The following is a 21,793-nucleotide window of genomic DNA, read 5'->3' as shown; positions in this document are numbered from 1 at the left end:
AGCAGCTATCGCAGCCAGCAACTATCGCGGCCAGCAAAGCATCCCAGAACAGCCACTTTCAGCAGCCTGACACTTCTCTTATCAGTGCCAGCAAAGCAGGGACCAGCAGTACAGCCCAGCCTATTGTATGGAACAGAGAACACTCAGAAAAGGAAACCCTTCGTTAGCCTTATCGCAGGGATCTAACAGCGCAGATCCATCCTTATCGCAACATGCGATTGGGATAAAAAATAAAAAAATAAAAAGAACCCCCAAAGGGGAGATCCTCCAACGAAAGCTGTTGCTCCTAGGGTTTTGTTCTCAAAGATCTAAAGTAGTTGATAAAGGGAGAGAAATGAGAGTCAAGTCTCCAAGAAACCCAAAAATTGAAGGAGAAAACCCAATCGATGGATCTTCTAAGGCGCTCTGATACCAAGAAGAATTGTAGAAGAAGAACAGTCAAGTCTCATAATGAGAGCTTGGCAGATATTTATAATAACCAATGAGTGAATGGACATAAATGCCCTTACATAGAAATAATAGAAAACTACGAAACTACATTATTTCCAATAATGTTAACTATTGTCATTATTCATGAATTCCTGATATTATTTCTTTCTAATTGAGGGTTAAATTGTGTTGGTGAACTGGGTATCACTTCACAACAATTGATATCTGAGCTACATGACACGGGGGCATGTAGCTCAGAAAGAATTTTGTGGAGCTTATGCCCTTTAGCCATTTGTGGGGGATTTGGAAAGAGAGGAATATTAGCGGTCATGGAAAAGGTAGCCATCATTTCTATTATGGGGCTTCTCTTCTTTTGGTACAAAGGTAATTAGGACATCTAACGGTTTTTGTTTCAAGATTTCTTATTCCGTTTGGACCATGTGTTGTGAGAGCAGACAGTTGGGTTACCGTCTTGGTGTTGGGTTTTTTTTAGTTGTTCTCCTTAGCTTTTCATTTGGGTTATGTATTCTTCTGGAAGATCTGCTCAACCTTCATTCTCGTAATTTTATTATCTTTACCAATTATAAAAGAGTCATGGGGCATGCTTTAGTACAGCTAACATAATCCTCATCCACCATCCACTTCAATGGGGAAGTTTGATATTGAAGTCAAAACTTCCTCCCTTCGTCTTTCCAATGTTCCCTGGCAAAAGTTATTCCCCTTTTGGTTGTTGATTTTAATTACTTTAAACTTATTAGTATTACAGGGAAAAGTAATCCTCAATGATTATTCAATAACAACCCCATATCATCGATCAAAAATAAATAACCCCATATCAATCTGAAGTGCTTTGAAAACTAAATACGCATAAGTTACAATGATTTTTTGCGGATCTTAATTTATTGTTTTACTTGGAAAAGAATACACAAAGAAATAATACAAACAAAGATCACTAAGACTCTTCTAAGTCTCTACTACACTGCAGGGGTCAAATCACCGTTCTAGTGAACAGTTATCATTGTTGCAAGGTCCACAACCTTGTGGTCGCAAATTTGGTCTAAGCCAAGAATATATGGGAAAATTTTGGGCATATTAACCCAAAATTTAGAGAGAAAAAAATACTCAAAACAAAAGAGGGAAAAAATATACTGCCCAGATTTCTTACTGATAGATCACATGTAATCGCAGAAATATTTTCGCCCTGAGGTTTTGGTATGTTTTCAAGGCGCTGAACAATCTGCTGGAAGAGGGCTTTCAATGTTGCATCTTTCAATGTTGCATCTAGGTCAAAAAGAGCCACCATGCCTGGTGTGCCCAGTAAAAATCGAATTCTGCCGGCACATGATGATAGATATGATAGTGCATAACCTCTTATTGCTGCATATAAACATAAAGTTACAACAGAAAAATTAGTTCATAGCATTAAGACTACAGTTACTGTAGCATATAGATATTAGCTAAACAATTATTTCAGATTTTTGAGGGAATGAGAAACAAATTTGGAAAAGGAAGCTGTCTCCAATTGAAACAAAGGAGGAAAAAAAAAATTGAGCACCTATCTTTTAACTCCTTGATTTTGCTTCTTAAAAAACACTAATACTTTTCACTTTCCACTAGACAAAACTTTCCTTTTCTGTCAAATCTGACCTACCGAAAAATAGCCCTCTAACTTGAAAAAAGGTTTAGAGAGGTAATATAGACATCAACAGAATTTGGGGCCATTTTTAATCTTCTTTTAGAAATCTGATGCAAGAAAACATTGACATTTTATAAGCAGCCAACGAGAGTTTAAAAATGTAAGAGAGACGAGACTTAATGAATCAAAACACAGGGGTCTTTATTTATTAATATTTTATAAGTGAGATTTGAGGGAGTAATATTTATATTTACTCTTAATTTATTGATTATTCAAACCGACGTGGTATCATGTCGATATGGACACATTAAGAATGTGAAATGAGCTAGCTATCCAGTTGAAAAGATGTGAGCATGGTGTATGTCATGAGTCAAATCTTGTTTCAAATAGTTATTCTTCAGATGGTCAAAGGAACTTATTGTCATGACAAACAATTAAAACATGTGTGCATTATTTTCTATTTTCCCACAGCCTTGAGAAATTAACAGAGAAAATATTCAAACTAACCTGCAATATATTTGCGCACTAAACAGCAAAGGCGGTCCATTCCATCTAGTAGGAACCCTATAGTTGGATCATTTGGATCCTGCACCCAAATCCATACTAAGCTAAAGTTAGCAGGGTTTTTTCTCTTTTTTTTTTCAAATGAAAAAGCTCCCAAAGGAAATTAGCACTCATCAGATTTGACTAGGTGAACATTAAGAATATTCCTTACTATGTCCACTGATGCAGTTCGTACGGTTTTAGATTTTGATGATGCGATCCCAACATGTTGAAAATACCAAATAACCTCACATTGAGCTAAAGCCAATGCAGAAAATACCATCTGTAGGAAACAAATCATTGTAAAAAACACTAGCAACTAATGTTGCAAAATAACCTAGGAACTTAACCATATCAACAAATGTGGTTACGGTATATTAATACAGATGCTAAGTACAAAAGCAATTCAGTAATTAATTTTGAAGAGGCAGAGAAATTCAAGCTTTAAATAACTAGTTAATTAAAGATGTATAGAACCATAGGTGGACCATGGAACCACAAAACCTAAGGCCAGATGGTGAAAAGCAAAAGCAAATCACACAATAATAGAAGAGGGAACCATGGCGCACCTTCACAGACTGCAATCGGTCAATAACAAGCCCATTTTGTCCTAGAATAGGTTGGTAATCTTCAGCTCTTAAAACAGCTGACGAAACTTCTTTTCTTCTCAAAACATTTGATGCTAAAAAGCTTAAATAGCAGATAAAGAATCCCTTCAAAACTTTACTAAAACATAATTCAAAACCCCTAAGTTCATATCTAATTTAGAGCATTAATTTTTCACAGAAGAGAGCACTTGACTAAAATACCCTTGTGACAGAGCTGTGACAAGCACATGCTCAAGCAAAAAAATTGACTGTTTGACACCCAAAATACCCTTTTTAGGTATGGTTTCATTCAAGGCCTCATTTCTCCCCGCTAGTGCATAAACCTCACTTTATTCAGCCTCCTCAACAAATTTAACTATAGTAAGAATCCTTGCCTCAGCGCAAATGTATTTTCCTCATTTTCTACGACTAACATTATTAGTAGGAAAATGCTGAAATAACATTGAAATTGACATCATTTCAGACATTGCTAACCTGGATGTCTATAGAACCATAGATGTTTTTCATCGAGATACGAGTGAAGCATCTATGGTTCTATGCACACCAACGTCCCAAATGATGTCAATTTCAATGTTACTCCAGCACGACTCTTATTATTATGTTATCTAACCAGGAGAGACAGAAAATAAATTAGAAGACAATGTCGGATTACAAATGGCACATGTAATGTTTGTCTATGGTTAAGAGATAAGACCTACCTGAATATTAGGAGCTAATAAACTTGGCTGATCAATGAAAAAAAGAACCATTCTCCCAATCTCTTGTTTCAGTAATATTCTCCTTTCACGATGTATAGCATCACATGAAACTAATGCTTGCTCATGCACTTCGCTGCAAGTTAGCAACCATTACACCACATAACTACAAAACCCGTTATGTAACAAAATAACAAAATATCACAAAGCAAACAAGGTAAAAGGGTCCCAATATGATCTGATATAAAAATTTGGAACTTCAGTCCAATAGCACCAATAAAGGTGTACCACATAAATTGTGCCTGTAAGCAACGTAGCTACAGGGCTTCATTACACAAGCAAAGAGATCCTACAGTTGTTTTGTTTGTATTGTGCATCCTCGAACTGAATATACATGCTAATATATAGATACATGTGAAACTTTATCTTAAAGCTATGCAATGTAACATGCACGGCTATGATATGAATACTAAATATTTCAAGTGACATGGAACAGCAGTGTAAAAAATGTCTACAGGTCTTTTTTGTCTTTCTGGAAAAAAAATGAATGGTTTTTTCTTCATGGTCGTAGTCTTGGAATTCATACCTTATCATTTTCTCAACCTGCTTTGCAACACTATACTCCAGATCTGCTTCTTTTTGCTTTGTGCGTCCAGATTTTGCCAACTTCTTTGACTCTAATATCCGTGGTAAAACATATAACTGATAATCCTCATGTAATAGTATATACTGCATGTTAAAGATTACAAAAATGATCAGCCACCACGAATGAGAATTGCAACTTTAGCCGGAGATAGATAAAAATTTACCTCATCCCTAAACAATGTGAGAATTAAATTTTCCTTCAGTACAACCTGAAAACAAATACAGTGAAAATTCTTAATGATGCATCACAGCAGGAGTATCATGTAAAGTACAAAAAGAGTGCCTCACATTCAAAACATGTCTAGTAACATCGACTTAGCCATTAAATTGGATGGATTGCTTGCATCACTATGCATGAGAGAAGACAATATTCCATACTCTTCTCAACTTCCTTACCTGGTTGATATTTTTAGCCCATCTCCAATCATGATTCAACTTCAATTTTACATTCCATTTTGGAGTGTTTTGGCTGAATATTCAGTTTTGGGCTGAGACCAGAACAAGACATTGATCCCGAAACATAATACGTTTCGGGAATAGTAAGAATTGTCTCAGAATGTTTCAATCTAGACAGTCTCAGTTTTTCTATTGAACAAAACATTGCCTCGAAACGAGATTTTAACCTTGCTTCCAATGACCTATCAACTCCATTGAAGCCCAAGAGAAGACAGCATCTGAAGAATCACTCTCAAGTACCGAATCAATTAAACGATGGTCTCCACGATGAGAATGCCAGGAAGAAGCATACAAATTTCTACTTCATTTGAATCTTTGGACCAATCATACCAATAAACACCTTTAGAATCTCCCCATGATTGTTTCTAACATGCATCCTACCCAACTCTCCCCGGTTATTGATGAAACTTCAACTGGAATCCAACCTAATCCACCTTCCCTCAGTTGTATCACTCTTTTTTGATTCTTTGATTAATATAAACATCTCTCTGAAATTTACATTCCATCAAGAGCATCCATAATCAAATCAATGTTCTTGCATGCAACCAAAAAAAGATGAGATTTATCTTCAAAGATTATTTTGTTCCACAACCCCAACCAGCAAAGCTTACAAGGCATTGAAATAACCGAGATTGGATGAATGTTCAAAATGGAAGATGTGATGATGGAAGCCTGTCCAAGCTTTTTCTAATTGCTCTCCAACTGTTTGTTGCATTGAAACCCAAGAATCTATTGGAGTGATATCAATGCAAGATATAACAGAAAAATAAAAGAAAACAATGATATAAAGGCACCAAGATTTTACATCATCCACCGACAAAAAGTTGCGATCACAGCAACAACGATCTAGGGCTTCTACAACAAGAATCGGATAGGGTGTGAGAGTGCAAGAGCAACAGGTCTATCCAGCTTCACCACTCTAGACTCATCAAAAGTATTAAAAAAAATTCTTTACCACTCTTCCAGCCCCCCCCCCCCCCTCTCTCTCCCCCCCAAACTCTAATACATTAGTTCTCTACTTCTCAAATGCACCTTTATTTTACAACTCATGCATCTCAAATAAAAAGCTCAAATTGAAGCTTACCTAAGCCTCCCCAAATCTCAGACTGAACACAACTAAGAAAATTTTCCAGACCCTGGATCAGAATAAAAATAATGAATCATGGCACATTCAGCTGTCTTATTATCTTAATAATGTCAAGAAAAATATAGCGTTCTACTTGATAATTATATCAGTTGACCATGATAAGTCATAATAATAAAATAAATAAATAACATATTGGGCACATATCTTTGAGTTACAATAAGGGAAAGAAAATTCAATACACTTTCACAACAAATATTTTGGTCTGTTTTCTGTGTCCAGTGAATATAATTTTTAGGCTTCTGGAGCACAAGTCTTTATACTAGGTTGAATAATATTTATAGGAGCCCAAAAAAGGACAAAAACTTCCACTAAAAATTGTTGTGCTGAGGTTAGGATGGGCTATTGCAGTGTAATGTAGACAGGGTGCAGAAAAAAGATGAGCATACACCGAAATTTGGAGAACCTTATTTTTGGAGGAAACAGATTGTTGGCATCCATGTGTGTGATACCACTTCTTATCCATGCGTCCATATCCACAAACGTTGGAGCTTGAAGATCTATGACTTCACGGGTTAGAGATGCATATGTTATTGTATTTTCTTAAACAGTGGTACCATTTGAATCTGCTTGCCAGTATGTTGAAGCATTGTTTTTAGAGGCACGCCAGGCTTACACATTGAGGCACACCTCACAATGAGGCTCATTAAAAATGCCCCGAGGCATAAGGTTGAAACATAAAAGCAGCTAAAGCTTCCGCCTCAAACCAAGAGGCACCAAAAGGTCTACACCTTTTGACCAAGGCATATGCCTCATGGTAATTTGATTTTATTTTTTTAAATGATATATTTCTTCTTCTGTTCTTTCTTCTTTACTTTTTTTTGCTAACCAAGCAAGATTTTATAAGTTTCTTCTTTACTTCTATTTCCTTGTTCTTGCTAGCATGCAACATAATCGGAACATTTAGAAGTGAATTTTTTTTATAAGTAGAGATATATTTATTAGAAGAGAAAAAACGGAGGTCAAGGTGACCAACTAGAATACGAAAAAGGAAACCCAAAATACCAAAAGAAAAACACAAAGGACAACGACCACCCCACTGCAAAAGACACCACCCCTCTACCAAGTTACACACCCTATCCCATCTCTCAAGGAAATCTTCAAAAAGGATTCCCTTAAATTTCTTCAACATCTTTTGACCAAACAACAACAAAGACAAAATCGAGATAATGAGATCTTGAATAAAACTCCCCTTTCCTTCAAAGAAATGATTGTTCCTCTCTTTCCAAAGGCTCCAAGAAACCACAAACAAAAGTAATCCCGAAAGGGTTCATTTTGACTTCGGAAACGAACGACCCCATGCCAGCCAAGAGTCAAACAGTGTACATAGAAGAGGAGAAGCACCCATCCAAACCGAAAAAGTAGATGGAAGTGTCCCTAAATCTGGTATGTGTAAGAGCAATGAAGGAGTACATGATCAACTGACTCCCCATTGGCTAAACATAAAGAACAAAAGTTTGGAGAGACAACCTCTCTTGATGATCTGGTCCAAAGTTGGGATCCTACCCAGTGCCGATGACCAAACGACGGCATTTTCCCTCCCCACATGAATATATGAGGGAAATCCACGGCATGGACCTCCAAACCAGTAACATACAACAAACACAGAAAACCAGCCCTCCCTAGTACCATCCCACAGAATATGATCCTTGAGATCCCCTCGCAACTCCATGCTCTTGATATCTAGCGTCAACCACCCCAAGCTCCCCATATCGTTAGATGCCCTCCTGAGCCCAATGTCCCAAATTACCACCCCCATCCCTAGTGACAAAAGAAGAAATAGATTGGCCCTTCTTCAACGAGATCTCTAAAAGCTCTGGAAATTGGTGTTATTTTTGTAATAAATAGAAAATATTTATTTACTAAAGAAACTTTCAACTATTCAAATACAAAAAAATTATTTTCTTGCTAAATAATACTATTTTATATCTTTATTTATTATAATGGATTAAATATTGGAATTCAATTATGTGAATTTGAAATTTAGAAATATGAGGTGCCTATCATAATTTTTTTTTAAATTAATATTAATTAAATATCAGGTGTGTGAGGCTTACGCCTCAGTGTCTGAAAACATTACTTAGAAGTTTTGTACAGCTTCATATACGTTGGATGGTTAGGTAATGCCCAAGTCCGACTAGTGATTTAAGGAGCCAGCCCCAACCTATGATGGGCTGAAAATTGTGTCTAAATAGATGTTTGGGCAGAGCCATTAAATTTTATTTTTTTAATAGGCAAAGATAAGTGAAATTTATTGATGTAAGGAGGTCAAGGTGACCAGCCTTACAACAAGACAATACACCCACAACACACAACCACCCAACAACAAAAGATAATTCTCAACAAGATTACAGATTCTATCTCATCTTACAAGCTAATCCTCATTAGTATTGCACTGGGATTTAACAAATATCCGCTTGTAATTAGGCCAAAAATACCCTATCATGGCCCTTTCATGCACAGCTATTTTGGAATTATGTAGTGCCTGTTAAAGAGATACACCCAAGGATCATAGAATTAGGATCTTCTTTGTGGAAATGAGATACATGAACAAACAAAGATAAAGCAAATATCTCAGATGCTTGCTAGGAAAGAAATAATTAATGGTTATGTAAAACAAACTAAAAATAAAAGCATAACCAGTATACCCTAACAGAAAAAACAGTTGAAAGATTTTATTCAAGCTTACTCTCAAAAAATAAGGCTAAAATATATATATTTTTTGATAGGTAATTAATATATAACTGTAGGTATAAATTACTTATCGAAAAAAAAAAAAATTGTATGTATAAATTAAGTATTCCGTGGATTCCAAATCTCATTTCAACCAAGTGTACATGGAAGCAGACCTATAGACTGATCAGGATGGCCTGTATGACACTTATGTAAGGGATCTGTTTCACTATTAGTGCCTACTCTTGCTTTATAAGCACCTGTATTTGAAAAGATGCTTACTTTATTGGTCGCTCCTTTCAATTAATTTCCTTCAATATAAATGTAACTACAGAGAAAACTATCAGAGAACATAAACAATGAATTGGTCAGAGTATTACCAGAGCGATATCAATGCTAGTGACACGAAGTAGCTCATCAGGACAAACAAGATACCCAAACAGAACCCATTCCCGATAAGAAGTGACATTTGCTAAATCTTGAGCCCTCTGCAGAAGCAATAATTGTAAAAGAAATAGCTAAAATCTTCAAGGACCTTCCTACAGTGATAAAGTTGGAAATTCATAAATAATTGTGAGCAGATAACTCAAGAAAAAAGAACTTACCATTGGGTGAGCAGAATTTGTCAGTATGTCTGGATATCGGGGATGAAATGGACTTAAGAACCCCTCATTTCTCAACTTCTTTGTATCAGTAGACAGAAAGATAATAGGACCCACAGCCTCCAAAACCTGAAAAGGGGAATTTAGGCTTTCAACCATGATGAGTCATTCTACAGAGCAGAGACTATGAATACGAAATCTATATCTTAAAGTCATCTAAGGTAATTACTTGAACATTGCCTAGTACTATTGGTCAAATTAAGGACTTGGACTCTTCCATGAATAGATCATCAATTCTGTAGTCAGCAAATAAGAGGGCGGATGCCCCAGCAAATGAATGAATGCTTGGGGATGTTTTGTGTTGCAATGCAGAGGTGCACATGTAATACTTGGTTTACTGTTTACATTGCCCCCTTCTGTATCACCTATCTTCCGTCTTGTTAAATTGTTCTTTGTTACCTATGAAAAGAAGGTAAGGTCATTTGCTCGAAAAGAAGGTAAGGTCATTTGCTCGACCAAAGTATGTCAAAGTTGTCTATAATAGTCTAAAATATTTAGGCTAGATGCTTATACAAACTACTGATTGTACCGCAAGAAGCACCTCCACAATTTTAGTGGTATCTCATCTTTTACTAATGCACACAGTTTAAATTTTTCACACATGGTATAGAAACCCTAAGTAGGTAGAATAGAAATATCCCATGTATCTTAAATGAGCCATGTTAGACCCAAGAGTATCACATTGTATAGAACATATCCTATAATCTACTGCAGTTTATTGAAATGTGGAAGTGAAATTGGATAGAATTTGTCGTGATTTCTGGTAGCATGGCAAAGATGGAATTAAGAAACATCATTGGGTGAGTTGGAGGAAGTTGTGTTTGCCTAAGAAGAATGGTGATTTGGGCTTTCGAAACTTTAGTTCTATGAATTCGGTTTTGTTGGGTAAGTGGTTATAGAGGTTTGGGGAGGACAGGGAGAGCCTTGGGAGGAAAGTAATTATGGATAAATATGGGGTGAGTGGGAATGGGTGGGAGAGTGGGCCGGCTAGAGGTTTGTTGGGGTGTGGGGTGTGGAAAGGTATCTTAAGACTTCCTTTATTTAAGAAAAATGTGAAATTCAATGTTGGGAATGGGAGTAAGGTTTGATTTTGGGAGGATTAGTGGTGTGGGGATGGTCCGCTTAAGGACATTTTCCTAGATCTTTTCGATTTGTCTTTGAGAAAGAACCAAGTAATTTCTTTTTTTTAAAACATTGGGAACGAGGCGACCAACTGGGACTTTGGGTTTAGCAGGTCTTTTAATGAATGGGAGTTGGAGTCTTTAGGGAGATTGATTTCTTTTAGAGGAGAATAGTCACACGGAAGGCTTTTTAAATGACCGTAGATTGTGGGGTGGTGCTAGGGATGGGAGGTTTTTTGTCAAATCTATGAACGATATCATTGCCCCAAGGAGCTTGGCGACATTTCCTCATTCATTTGTCTAGGGTGGTAATATTCCTACTAAGATCTCGGCCTTTATTTGGCTGGACGCTTTAGGGAGACTGCCAACGTTGGACCAATTAATTAGAAGAGCCTCATTTCACTGAATCAGTGTTACATGTGTAAATCTTGAGCGAAAACTTCGGATCACTTATTCATTCATTGTTGGGTTGCTCACCAGATTTGGTCGCACTTCTTCTCTCTATTTGGTATAGTGAGTTGTTTCCCTCGATCGGTCAAGTCGGTTTCGGAGTCATGGCTAGATTGGGGAAGCTCCCTTTCTTTATCGAAGAGGATTATTTGGTTCTTGGCTCCGTTTGCAATTTGTTGGGATATCTGGAAAGAGCGTAATAGTCGCATTATTTAGGAGAAGAATTATAGGATTGAAGAGTTAGTTCTTTCTATTTTGGCTCTCATGTTCTCTTAGAACAAACTTTGCAAAGAATTGAAAGGGGTTCTAATGTAGGACGGTGTGGGGAGACAAGAAAATGGAATTTGATTTTGGCAAAATAAGGGATTTAGAAAAATATTGTTGGGGATTAGGTTAAGGATTTGGACGACAATAGAAAATATAAGAAAATGGAATTTTATTTTGGAAAAATAAGGGATTTAGGGTATTTGGATATAGGGTAGATTTGGTTTAAGAGATTAATGAAGTAAGGGTTAAAGAAAGTGGGGAACAATTAAAGCATAAAACAAAATGAAGTTTGTAGGTTTCAAGAATCCAAAAAGGGGTTTCAAGAATCCAAAACTTCAAGAATTCAAGAATCAAGAATTCAAAATTAAAAAAAAAAAAAAAACTTGAAAACAAAATTTATGGCTTGAGTCCTTGAAAGGATTAAAGGGTTCTTGATGGTTTCTTGATTTCTCACAAATATAAAAAATACAAAAATATATAAAAATAAAGATAAATGATAAGAAGAAGATTAAAGAAAAGAAAAAAATTGATATTTTCCTTGGAATCACCCCAATTATTTCTATGACATCAACCATGTTGAAGGCACCAACAATCAAAAGAAAACAAAAACTTCTTATTTATTTCATTCATTCTCTATCAATAAACCCTAATACAATCTCTAAATAAAGAAAATCAACCAAGAATCCTAATAAAACTAAAATGCCTAATTTTCGTAATTTTCGTAACTTTCTTTCTCCTAAATTTTCAACCCTAATAAACTTAAATAAAACCTATCTAAAGTTACCAAAGGGCCTCCAAATATTATACTAAGACCATGGGCCAATAAAACATGAAAATAAACCCAAAAAACATAAAAATAAAATCCTAAAATAGAAACCTAAGTCAAAATTAAATCTACTCTTTAAGATTTGATGTTCCCATCAATTCTCCTCGACTAGGAAGATTTCGCCACTGAGAAAATAAAATTGTAGTAATTCTCATCATCAGTTGCATTCCACATTAGGTTTTCTTTGAAGATTTTGTTGTTAGATAGGATAGGATTTGTTCTATGTCACAAGAGTACTAGTTGTTCAGGGTTCTCTGTTGTTCTTTCTTTCTTTCTCTTTTTCGCTTTGTTTTCCTTGTTTTGGATTGGTCTCCTAAACACCCCTTGTTCTCTTTTCTTTATCAATAAATTTATCTTTATCAATAAAAAAAAAACCTAAATTGAACAAAGATTTTTATAAATTATCCTTCAGTACTTTCTAAACTGTATGTCTTGCTAAAAGCCATATGCCTCAGTCACGCCTCACACTAAGGTGCACATCTTCTAATCAGAGTTGTAAGCCCCAAATGTTTTTAACGAGCCTCATCCTGAGACGCGCTTGGAGGCATAGAAGAACCTTCCGTTTGTCCCAACAAACTACAAAAAGTAATAACCACCCTCTAAAAGAAAAGGACAAAATAGACCAGCTTTGGAGTAGGTCCATAAATAAAGGGGGTGTATAATCCAAAGACACCACATTATTTTAAAAGATGCCGAAACTACACTAGAAAAAGCGCAATGAATGAGAAGATAAATACCAAAACCCCACTAGATTTGCATGTGGAGCAAAAACCAACAAAGATTCTACGATTAGTCAAGTGGTCAACGGTGAAAATTTCTGTTTAGCTTACTCATCAAAAAACAAAATATTTCTGCTATGGTCATCATAAGTGTCAATGGGTACCCAATTACCTGAAACCGATTAGCCGGTTTTGGGTCTACCATAATGGACCCAATCATTTTTGGGTCCAGTTCTGAGTAGCAATTTTGAGGACCCAATAAGAATCAGGTCTCATACGGGTACCCGACTAAAAAATTTATTTTATTTATAATAAAATTAACAATTGGATTAAATACTAATAAAGCGATATCTTGAAGTAAATGTATTTGAAATAAAATTAAATATAAAAAATATGAAGCATTTAATTTTTACCTCATACCATAACATTCATTCATTTTTCACATATTGTACAATTTCAAAAACAAATAAATGACCCATACCATAATTTTCTACAATATTATTTTCAAAAGTTTGATTTGCTTAAAGAATTCATTGTTAATTTAACTTTCAATTGAGGAATTATAAGTTAATCATTACATTTATGAATGATTTTCTATTTTATCAAGTACATTTTTTTTTCTTCTCATTCAAAAAATAATTATCTATCTTATTGGGTACCCAATAGGTATCGAGTCGGTTCTAGTTCCAAGGTTTTCATACTCAGAATCAAAATTTTATTAAGGTTCGAGCTCTGGGTATATGTGGAACCAACCCAGAACCGACCCATTGACACCCCTAATGGTCATAGATCATATTAAAAAAAAAAACACTTCGAATGGAATTTTGGAATGACCCCCAATCATTAATCTAGAAAAAGAAGTAGGAGAAGTAGAATTGGAGTAAGAATTCAAAACATAATAAAAAGAACGAACTAAAAGTTCTAGCAATTCCTCAACCACAAAGTTAAGAAAGGAGATGTAGCTAAAAAAAGAGGGACAATATAGTTCAAGTTTTTGTTTTGTTTCAAAATGTTTCAAAGGATAATCCCCAAACCAACAATTCTCGCATAAACGAATCATACTCCCCTTTCCTAGAGAGAGCTTCATTGAAGGCTTCTCTCTTCGGGAGGTTTATTTTTTTGGTTCGTTGTCTTCTATTCACATGATGTGATAGCTTTCTTTTAGGCTATGGTATATTTCCCTTATTTGGATGATTTTTTTTGTCTTTTGATGATCACACTGCTATTGGAGTAGCGAAAGATCTCTCTTCAAGCCAAAGTTTCAAATCTAGGCCTAGATATTTGTTTTTTTGGCAGAAATCTCATCGTTTTTTATCTACGGCCTTGGTAGAGAGCAATCCTCATAATATTCTGGAAGATTTCAGTTCTAATTGTTGCAGGTTCAATTTTATGCCTCGTTTTTTCACTTTGTTCCAGATTTATGGTGATCCATTGAAGTATTAGATCTTCTCGGAAGGTCTTCTACTATTTTTTCTTTTTTTTGCATCTTCTATTGGTCCTAGGTGTATGTTGATTTGATCCTACACTGTTATTTTATCAAATTGTAGTCTTCCTTCATTTGATTGTTGTCATATCAATTTTTCTCTATTACCTTTTGTGAGATATGACGACAAACCAAGAGAATAAGGAATCAAATACTATTCTTGGGTAAAATTCCTCAACCCAACGTATTACTAGTGCCTTATTAGATGGTCGCAATTTTTCAGTCTCGGTGTGGGACTCTTTTACAATTATTGATAGTCATGAACATCATCGTCATCGTGTAGTTCCATCTTAGACTCAGGCTCTTGGTATTCTTTCTACTCTAAAAACAGATCAGACAACTCTAGCAGCCAATTTAGGTTTTTTGACTCTCATGTTTAGGGATCTCGGAGTCATGGTCGTGATCGAGGGAGTGACCTTATTTACAGTCATTGTGGGAAAACTAGCCACGAGAATGCCCAATGCTTTCAGCTCTATCCTCAATTGTTGAGATCTACTGCTACTTCTTTTGTGGGGTCTTCTGCCCCCCCCCCCCCCCCCCCCCCCCCGTGTTGCCGTTGTGGATTCATCATGAATTCCTACCAGTGACCCTCCCATTCCTCCTGGATCTATTGATTTGCAGCAACTTTAAGCCTACATTGCCACCATTGTTCATGATCAGATCCATGCTCATACTCGATCATCTTCTACTATGGTCTCATTACCACGCCTCTAGGTACAACCTCTACATTTCATGTCACCCAGTCAAGTCATACTCCCTAGACATGGTTATTGATTTTGGTGCCTCTAATCACATGATCGATGAGTCTAGTCACTTTACTTCATTTATTTTCTTGCTACTCATAAAAAGGTTCATCTTACTGATGGGTCCCTTACACCTATACACAACAAGGGTACCATCCCTTTATCATCTCATATTTCTCTTGATTCTTTACTTCATATTCTTCACTTATCTCTTAACCTTTTGTTAGTAAGTAATATAACTAAATCGCTTAGTGACCTTTCCTACTCATTGCATTTTTCAAGACCTGACTTCGAGGAGGATTTTTGGCAAAGGGTATAAGCGGGATGGGATGTATCTGCTTGAATCTCCATATACTGCCACTCAGGCTTCTGTGCTACCTTCTTCTAGGAGTCACACTTTTCCATCTCAGTCTTTAGATTTGTGGCAGGCTTGCTTAGAACATGTTAATTTTTAGCATTTATGTTTTGTATTTTCTGCTTTGAAAAATTCTAGTAATGGACATAAGTTTCAATGCTCTATGTTTAAGGTTTCTAAACACACATGTACTTCATATATTCCTTGCATGCATCAGTTTAATACAACCTCCTCTTTGGACTCAAGTATCTTATCTCATATCCCTTCTCTCATCCCTCATGTTTCTGACTCTAACTTACCAATTGCAACTCGCAAAGGTAGGCGGAGTTGTCTAACTAATCATTTTATTACCTAGTTTGTTTCCTATCAGGGCCTATCTCCTTCTTACCAGGCATGTCTTGTTGCCACTGCTACCATTCGAGTTCCTCGATCTGTTTTAAAAGCTCCACAAGACCCTCGGTGGAATGTAGCCATGACTATCGAGATGGATGCTTTGCAGAAAAATCATACATGAGAGTTTGTTCCTCTTCCTTTTATTACGGATTGTTAGGTGTAAATGAGTCTTCATTGTTAAGTATCTCGTGAACGGCACCGTTGATCAATACAAGGCCCGCCTAGTTGCAAAGGGATTTACGCAAACTCTGAGAAAGGATTTTGGTACTACATTTGCTCTTGTAGCTAAGCTTACTACTGTTCGGCTACTTATTTCTCTGGCTGCGTGTCACTATTGGCATATTCACCAACTAAATGTGAAGAATGTCTTTCTAAATCGTGATCTGACTGAGGTCATTTATATAAACCTCCCTCCTGGGTTTTGTCTTCAGGGGGAGTGTTCTGGAAGATATGCCGCCTTCTCAAATCTCTATATGGGTTGAAGCAGTCTCCGCGAACTTGGTTTCAATATTTTTCCAAGGTCATTTTATCTATGGAATTCTCCAAATGTCACTCAGATCATACATGTTTAGTTCATCATGGATTTAGTGGTCGTTGTGCTATTGTTTTGGTTTATGTATGTGATATTATCCTTATTGGGGATGATACCCAATGGATTGACAGGGTGAAGATGATATTGGGTCGTGTTTTTTAGTTAAGGACTTGGGTCCTCTTAAGTACTTCTTGGTGAGAGAAGTGACCTACTTTCGCTATGGTATTTCGTTATCCCAGCGCAAATACACATTGGATCTTCTTCAGGACACTGGTATGCTTGGTTGTCATCTTGCTTCCTCTCCTATGGATCAAAATCATCATCTTCATACTGAATCTGACGACCTTTTATTTGATCCTTCTTATCAGAGCCTCGTGATCTGTCTGATTTACCTAACACACACTAGACCATATTTGACTTTTGTGTTTAGTATGGTCAATCAGTTTATGCATATTCCGCGCACTTCTCATCTTGATATTGTTTATCACATTCTTAACTACTTGAAGTCGCATCTTGGCCTTGATCATTTTTCTTCATCCACTGCTCAACCCCATTTATCTTGTTTCATTGATGTTGATATGTTGGTTCTTTTACAGATAGAAGATCGACATCTGATTTCTATATTTTTCATGGCGGTAACCTGATTTTGTGAAAAAAGTAAGAAACATAGTGTGATTTCTCATTTTTCTATTGAAGCTAAATACCGAACTATGGCCCTTGGCACGTGTGAGCTTATTTGACTTAAATCACTAGGATTCCTTATTTTTTATTCCTTCACTCTGTTCTACGACAACAAGTCTATTATTATGCTTGCTTTTAAATTTGTCTTTCACAAGAGAACCAAGCATATAAAGGTTGATTTTCACTTTCTCAGGGAGAAACAGTCTGATGTTATTCAAACAGTATTTGTATCTTCTTCAAATCAGCTAGCCAACATGCTTACGAAGTTTGTTGATCCTTCTGTTACTAACTCTCATCTTGTCAAACTGGGCTTAGTTGATAACTTGATATATTTGCACCAGCTTGAGAGGGAGTATTGGGAGATGTCTTTTTTTTATTTTTTTGTTCTTCTTTATGTAAGGGCATTTATGTCCATTCACTTTTTATCATTTTAGTATAAATATCCTGGCAAGCTCTCATTAAGACTTGACTATTATTCTTTCATAATTCTTCTTACTCCAAACCACAAGAAATCATGAAAGAGTTTATCCAATTTACATTCTACATACGCAGAATCAAACACAGTTACATAAAATAAACTGGCATACTTGCCAATGTCAATTTCATCAATGTCACCTTTCCCCCTTTGGACATATATTTCGACTTCCAAGTGCTAAGTCTCCTCCCCACCTTCTCCAACACCAACCCCCAAATCGTCCTACTGTTATATGTTGCTCAGTTAGTCATAAAATTTTATGTGTTCCTAAAAGGAAGCGTGGCTTGGGATTACAAATGATGAACCGATATGTTTTTTGGAGATTTGGTAGGAATCTAACACTCTGTATGGATAAATTACTGAGGCTAAGTACAGAAGAAGGAATTTTGGTTGGATCAGTAGAAAGGCATGCTTATCTTATGGTTTTAGTGCTTGGAACAACATTTTGAAAGAATGCCCAGGTTTTTAATTTCATATCATAAGAACTCCCAAGGTTTTTATAATGCGGTGAGTTCAAGCAATTCAGTCTCTTGGAATTTCATATTCAAAAGAATTCTCTCTCTCTCTCTCTCTCTCTCTGAAATCATTTTACCTTACTTTTGGAAAACCAATATTCTTCCATCCCTAATTCCTCTTTTTTTCACTATACTATTCCCACTCTTTTTTTCCCCAACAGGTAGAATTATCTTCTAATTCATATCTTAACCCACTACCATAGAAGACTCTGACTAATAAGCTCCAGAATAAGAGAGAGTGGGCAAACAAAGAAAAACAAAACCAAACAAATATTTTCAACTCAGGAGCAGAAAGTTACTTGTCATGTTTATCATGAGGAAGCATTTAAAATGTTATCATGAGATGATATCAACAAATTCAAGGATCAAGCATATGACCTCTCCAATACGCGGGCTGACAAAATTAAGGTCTTCATGCAACCCTTTTAATGGTGGGTCATACGAGTCTATAAATTGAACCAACCTGCCATCCAGAAAAAGAAAGGAAAAAAGAAATAAAGTGCGGGAGATTAAATGGATATAAGAATCATAAAACAAACCTACTCTTCAATAAATAGTGCAAAATCATGCTACAACCAACCATGGCAAAGATGTAAAGATAAATACTTATTTTGTTGGCTAGCACTTCAGAATATAACCTGTGAAATTATTCCCATGCGAAGTATGCTATTTAAGGGAGCAATGTATGGCTTTTTTTCAGATATAATGCAGGATTGTTTCTTGTGCTGATCTTATATTACTATTGTTAACTATGACTGAGGCTAGTTCAACACTAATTCAAAGATAGACATTGCATCCCATGTTCCTTTCCATACAAAGAGGATAGTCCCTAGTCAATCAGTTGGAGTCGAAATTTTAACCATTCATGCCTGAGATCTATATAACAAAACTTCTCTGACCATGAGCTCAACATAAACCCAATTGGGGTCAAAATTACTTGGAAAATGATATTGTTCAACTAGTTTGCTATTAAAATTAAATTAGATTTATGAAATTAGAGTAATTTTGTGGCATTTGCAGATTTATATATAGGAAAATGATATCTTCAGAAATGGAGAAGAGTAAAATGCAGCCTACTACCTTTAACATTCAACCATTCATAGCAAGACTGGAAAAAGAACGGACGACATTATACTTAAACCTTTATGGACAAAGGGTTATGTTTTACACCATAGCTTTGTGCCTACTGTAATTTGTAAGGGTTTGTTTCATCACTGATTTTCTTCTTCAGCAAATGGAAACATTCCAAGTTAGATACATATTAAATCTATGTATTTCTTAAGGTATTCATGCCGCAATTAGAATAGCTTTGGAATTTATCAATGTTTCAGAGTATGATAACATGTATAAGCAACGTTGAACCCAATAGGATGCCTTTCAAGATGAACTGGGCTTGTAAAAATGATTTTAACAACAAAATGTTTCCTACCGATGATAAAACTCACAGTCTCGGCCATTTCTGAACATGGCATGCACAAGATTATACATTTGCAACATCATTTTCCTGGGGATCTGTCATGAAAGCATCAAATTTCTATAATTAGGAGAAAACGAAAATACGCATTCACACGCGCACACTCATACACACACATACTTGTCTTCCATGAACAAATGTCATCCAGATCTGGGACTAGCTACAAATGGAAAACAGAATTGTTTTTAATCCTAACTGCAATTTTCTACAGTGCAACCCAAAAACAACTTTTGTTATCACAAAGAAAAAAAAGCATTGGAAGGGAAGATCTGGATCAACAGGCAGACTTATTTTCATGCCACAGAGAGGTACCATCTACACAGAAGGTCTAAGCTTATGACTAAGAGAAAAGAGTAGCAAACCAAATCAAGTACAGAAAACTTCCTATTCAACAACATGTAGTGTGTCTGTGTGTGTGTTGTGCACGTCGGTAGCAAAAATCAAAGAAACACAATGGAAAGTGGACTTGCCTTCTCAGAGAAGAGGTTAACACGGACAAAGGAACAAAACAAATCCATAAACGCATGCAGGATCAGTGAGTTCTGATGGGGCTGCAAAACATACCACCATATATTTAGAGACATAATGCAAAAAAATTCCAGCCATCACGTTTCTTTCTAAAATGCAAATACTACACAATCTAACAACTTACCAGCAAGGTAATGACTGTGCTGCTTAGATCCAATATAAGCCGTAGAGCTTGTTCTCGAAACGACATTAAATCAAGAAGCAGCTGTCAATAGAAAAGAATACTGACCAATTAAATGCCAGATGGTGGACATGTAAAATCCATATGGTATAGAAAACGGTTACAACAAACATGTTAAAGTTAAATATAAATAAGTAACTATACCACAAGAACAGTTTTTCTGGAGGAAAAAATCAGGATGGCGTCAATCTCTCTGATTCCTTCATCAATCAATCACACAAAAACATAAATGACGCGAAGAAAGAACACAAACGGGATTTGTTTACAGGGCTCGTTGTGAATCCAACAAACTTCCTAGGCTCCAGATGGTCATTCCATTAATTTCCAAAAAAACTTGTTACATGTTTTTTACCACCCCTTACAATCTATAACCCTAGCCTTAAATAGATTAAAATACAATAAAATAAACACAAAAAGGAAGGCAATCAATCCTAATCCATCTAGAATTTTAACTGCCCAATCGATATTTATCCAAATAAGGTAGCTCCTCTCAATTAGGAGTTTTCCCATTTTAGGATTATTTTCCTAATCAGATAAAACCAAATCATGCCATGAGACACGATAGATAGATCCGACGCAGATCTTAGGATACGCACCACTTTTTATTGGAAATAACCTAGTTGCTATTTTAGTCATAATTATTTAATAGTGATAGTTGTTTTATTTATTTCTTATTTGTAAGGCTTTTCTGTCCTTTAACTATTTTAATTAATATAAATTCCCGTCAAACTCTCACAAAGAAGCTTGACTTTTTCCTTCTCAAAATCTTATAGGTATCAAGGCCAAGGAATTTTGCAACCCCCCCCCCCCCCCCCCCCTTCCTCCTCCTCCTTGGTTCCTCTTCTTCTTCTTCTCTTTATGCACTAAATCCTAACCTAGAGCAGCCTTATTCGATATTCTCTCCTTCGGGGGTCTTTTAATTTTTTTTTCTCTTTATCGCATGTTGCAATAAAGATTTAATCACATGCTACGATAATCTTTCTGCATTGTATTTCTACCCTACATTAGGGTTTGCTCATTCAAATTATTTTTTTTCAGCAATAATCACTACGACAAAAGCAGTGGCTGTTTTTTGGGGGTGTACGACAGCAACTATTAGCAACCTTTCTGCCCTACGACAACAGCGGTGGCTGCTTAGGTGCCCTGCGACAGTAACCCTTGGGAGCTCTACAGCCCTGCGACAGCAATCCTTGCTAGATTTCTGCCTTACAACAGCACTGAGAGTGTTATTGGAAGGATCAGTGGCCTTGCAACAGCCCCTATTAAGAGTTTTTCAACCCTGTGACAGATCCAATTAGGAGTTTTTCAACCGTGCAACAGTTATTGGAAGCTTTCTACCCATCCACAGCAACAAGGGTGCTGTTGGGAAGACCTGTGGCAACAACTACATAACCTAGGGAGGCTTGCGATTGCACCTAGGGTGCCCGTTAAGTTCTTTTTATTTGGCCCTCCAAATTTCTTCTTCAGACCTCCCTTCGAACCAAAGCAATGACTTCGGAACAAGCTATTACAACTTCCGCTACAACCTTCGGTCTAACTCTTCAACCCAACATATTACC

General features: G+C 36.2%; 1 protein-coding gene across 1 annotated transcript in view; it reads right to left on the bottom strand.

The window, feature by feature from the left end:
- GRL (transcription activator) overlaps nucleotides 1-21,793 on the bottom strand; it is a 63,535-nt gene that overhangs the window by 34,975 nt on the left and 6,767 nt on the right. Inside the window, exons 4-15 of the mRNA XM_086441677.1 lie at nucleotides 20,178-20,258; nucleotides 19,996-20,076; nucleotides 19,481-19,563; nucleotides 18,430-18,514; nucleotides 9,435-9,560; nucleotides 9,210-9,317; nucleotides 4,721-4,765; nucleotides 4,498-4,640; nucleotides 3,915-4,047; nucleotides 2,781-2,891; nucleotides 2,573-2,651; nucleotides 1,595-1,806 (exon numbers count right to left, since the gene is read on the bottom strand). Coding sequence (XP_086297803.1) covers nucleotides 1,595-1,806; nucleotides 2,573-2,651; nucleotides 2,781-2,891; nucleotides 3,915-4,047; nucleotides 4,498-4,640; nucleotides 4,721-4,765; nucleotides 9,210-9,317; nucleotides 9,435-9,560; nucleotides 18,430-18,514; nucleotides 19,481-19,563; nucleotides 19,996-20,076; nucleotides 20,178-20,258 — 1,287 coding nt within the window. The remainder of the gene's footprint in view (nucleotides 1-1,594; nucleotides 1,807-2,572; nucleotides 2,652-2,780; nucleotides 2,892-3,914; nucleotides 4,048-4,497; nucleotides 4,641-4,720; nucleotides 4,766-9,209; nucleotides 9,318-9,434; nucleotides 9,561-18,429; nucleotides 18,515-19,480; nucleotides 19,564-19,995; nucleotides 20,077-20,177; nucleotides 20,259-21,793) is intronic.

Source organism: Akebia trifoliata, chromosome 1 (assembly GCF_017979445.1).
Source record: "Akebia trifoliata isolate Shusen 1 chromosome 1, ASM1797944v1, whole genome shotgun sequence".
Lineage (NCBI taxonomy): Eukaryota > Viridiplantae > Streptophyta > Magnoliopsida > Ranunculales > Lardizabalaceae > Akebia > Akebia trifoliata.
Note: the sequence above shows the minus strand (reverse complement) of the source record. Positions and strands in the feature narration are given on the sequence as shown.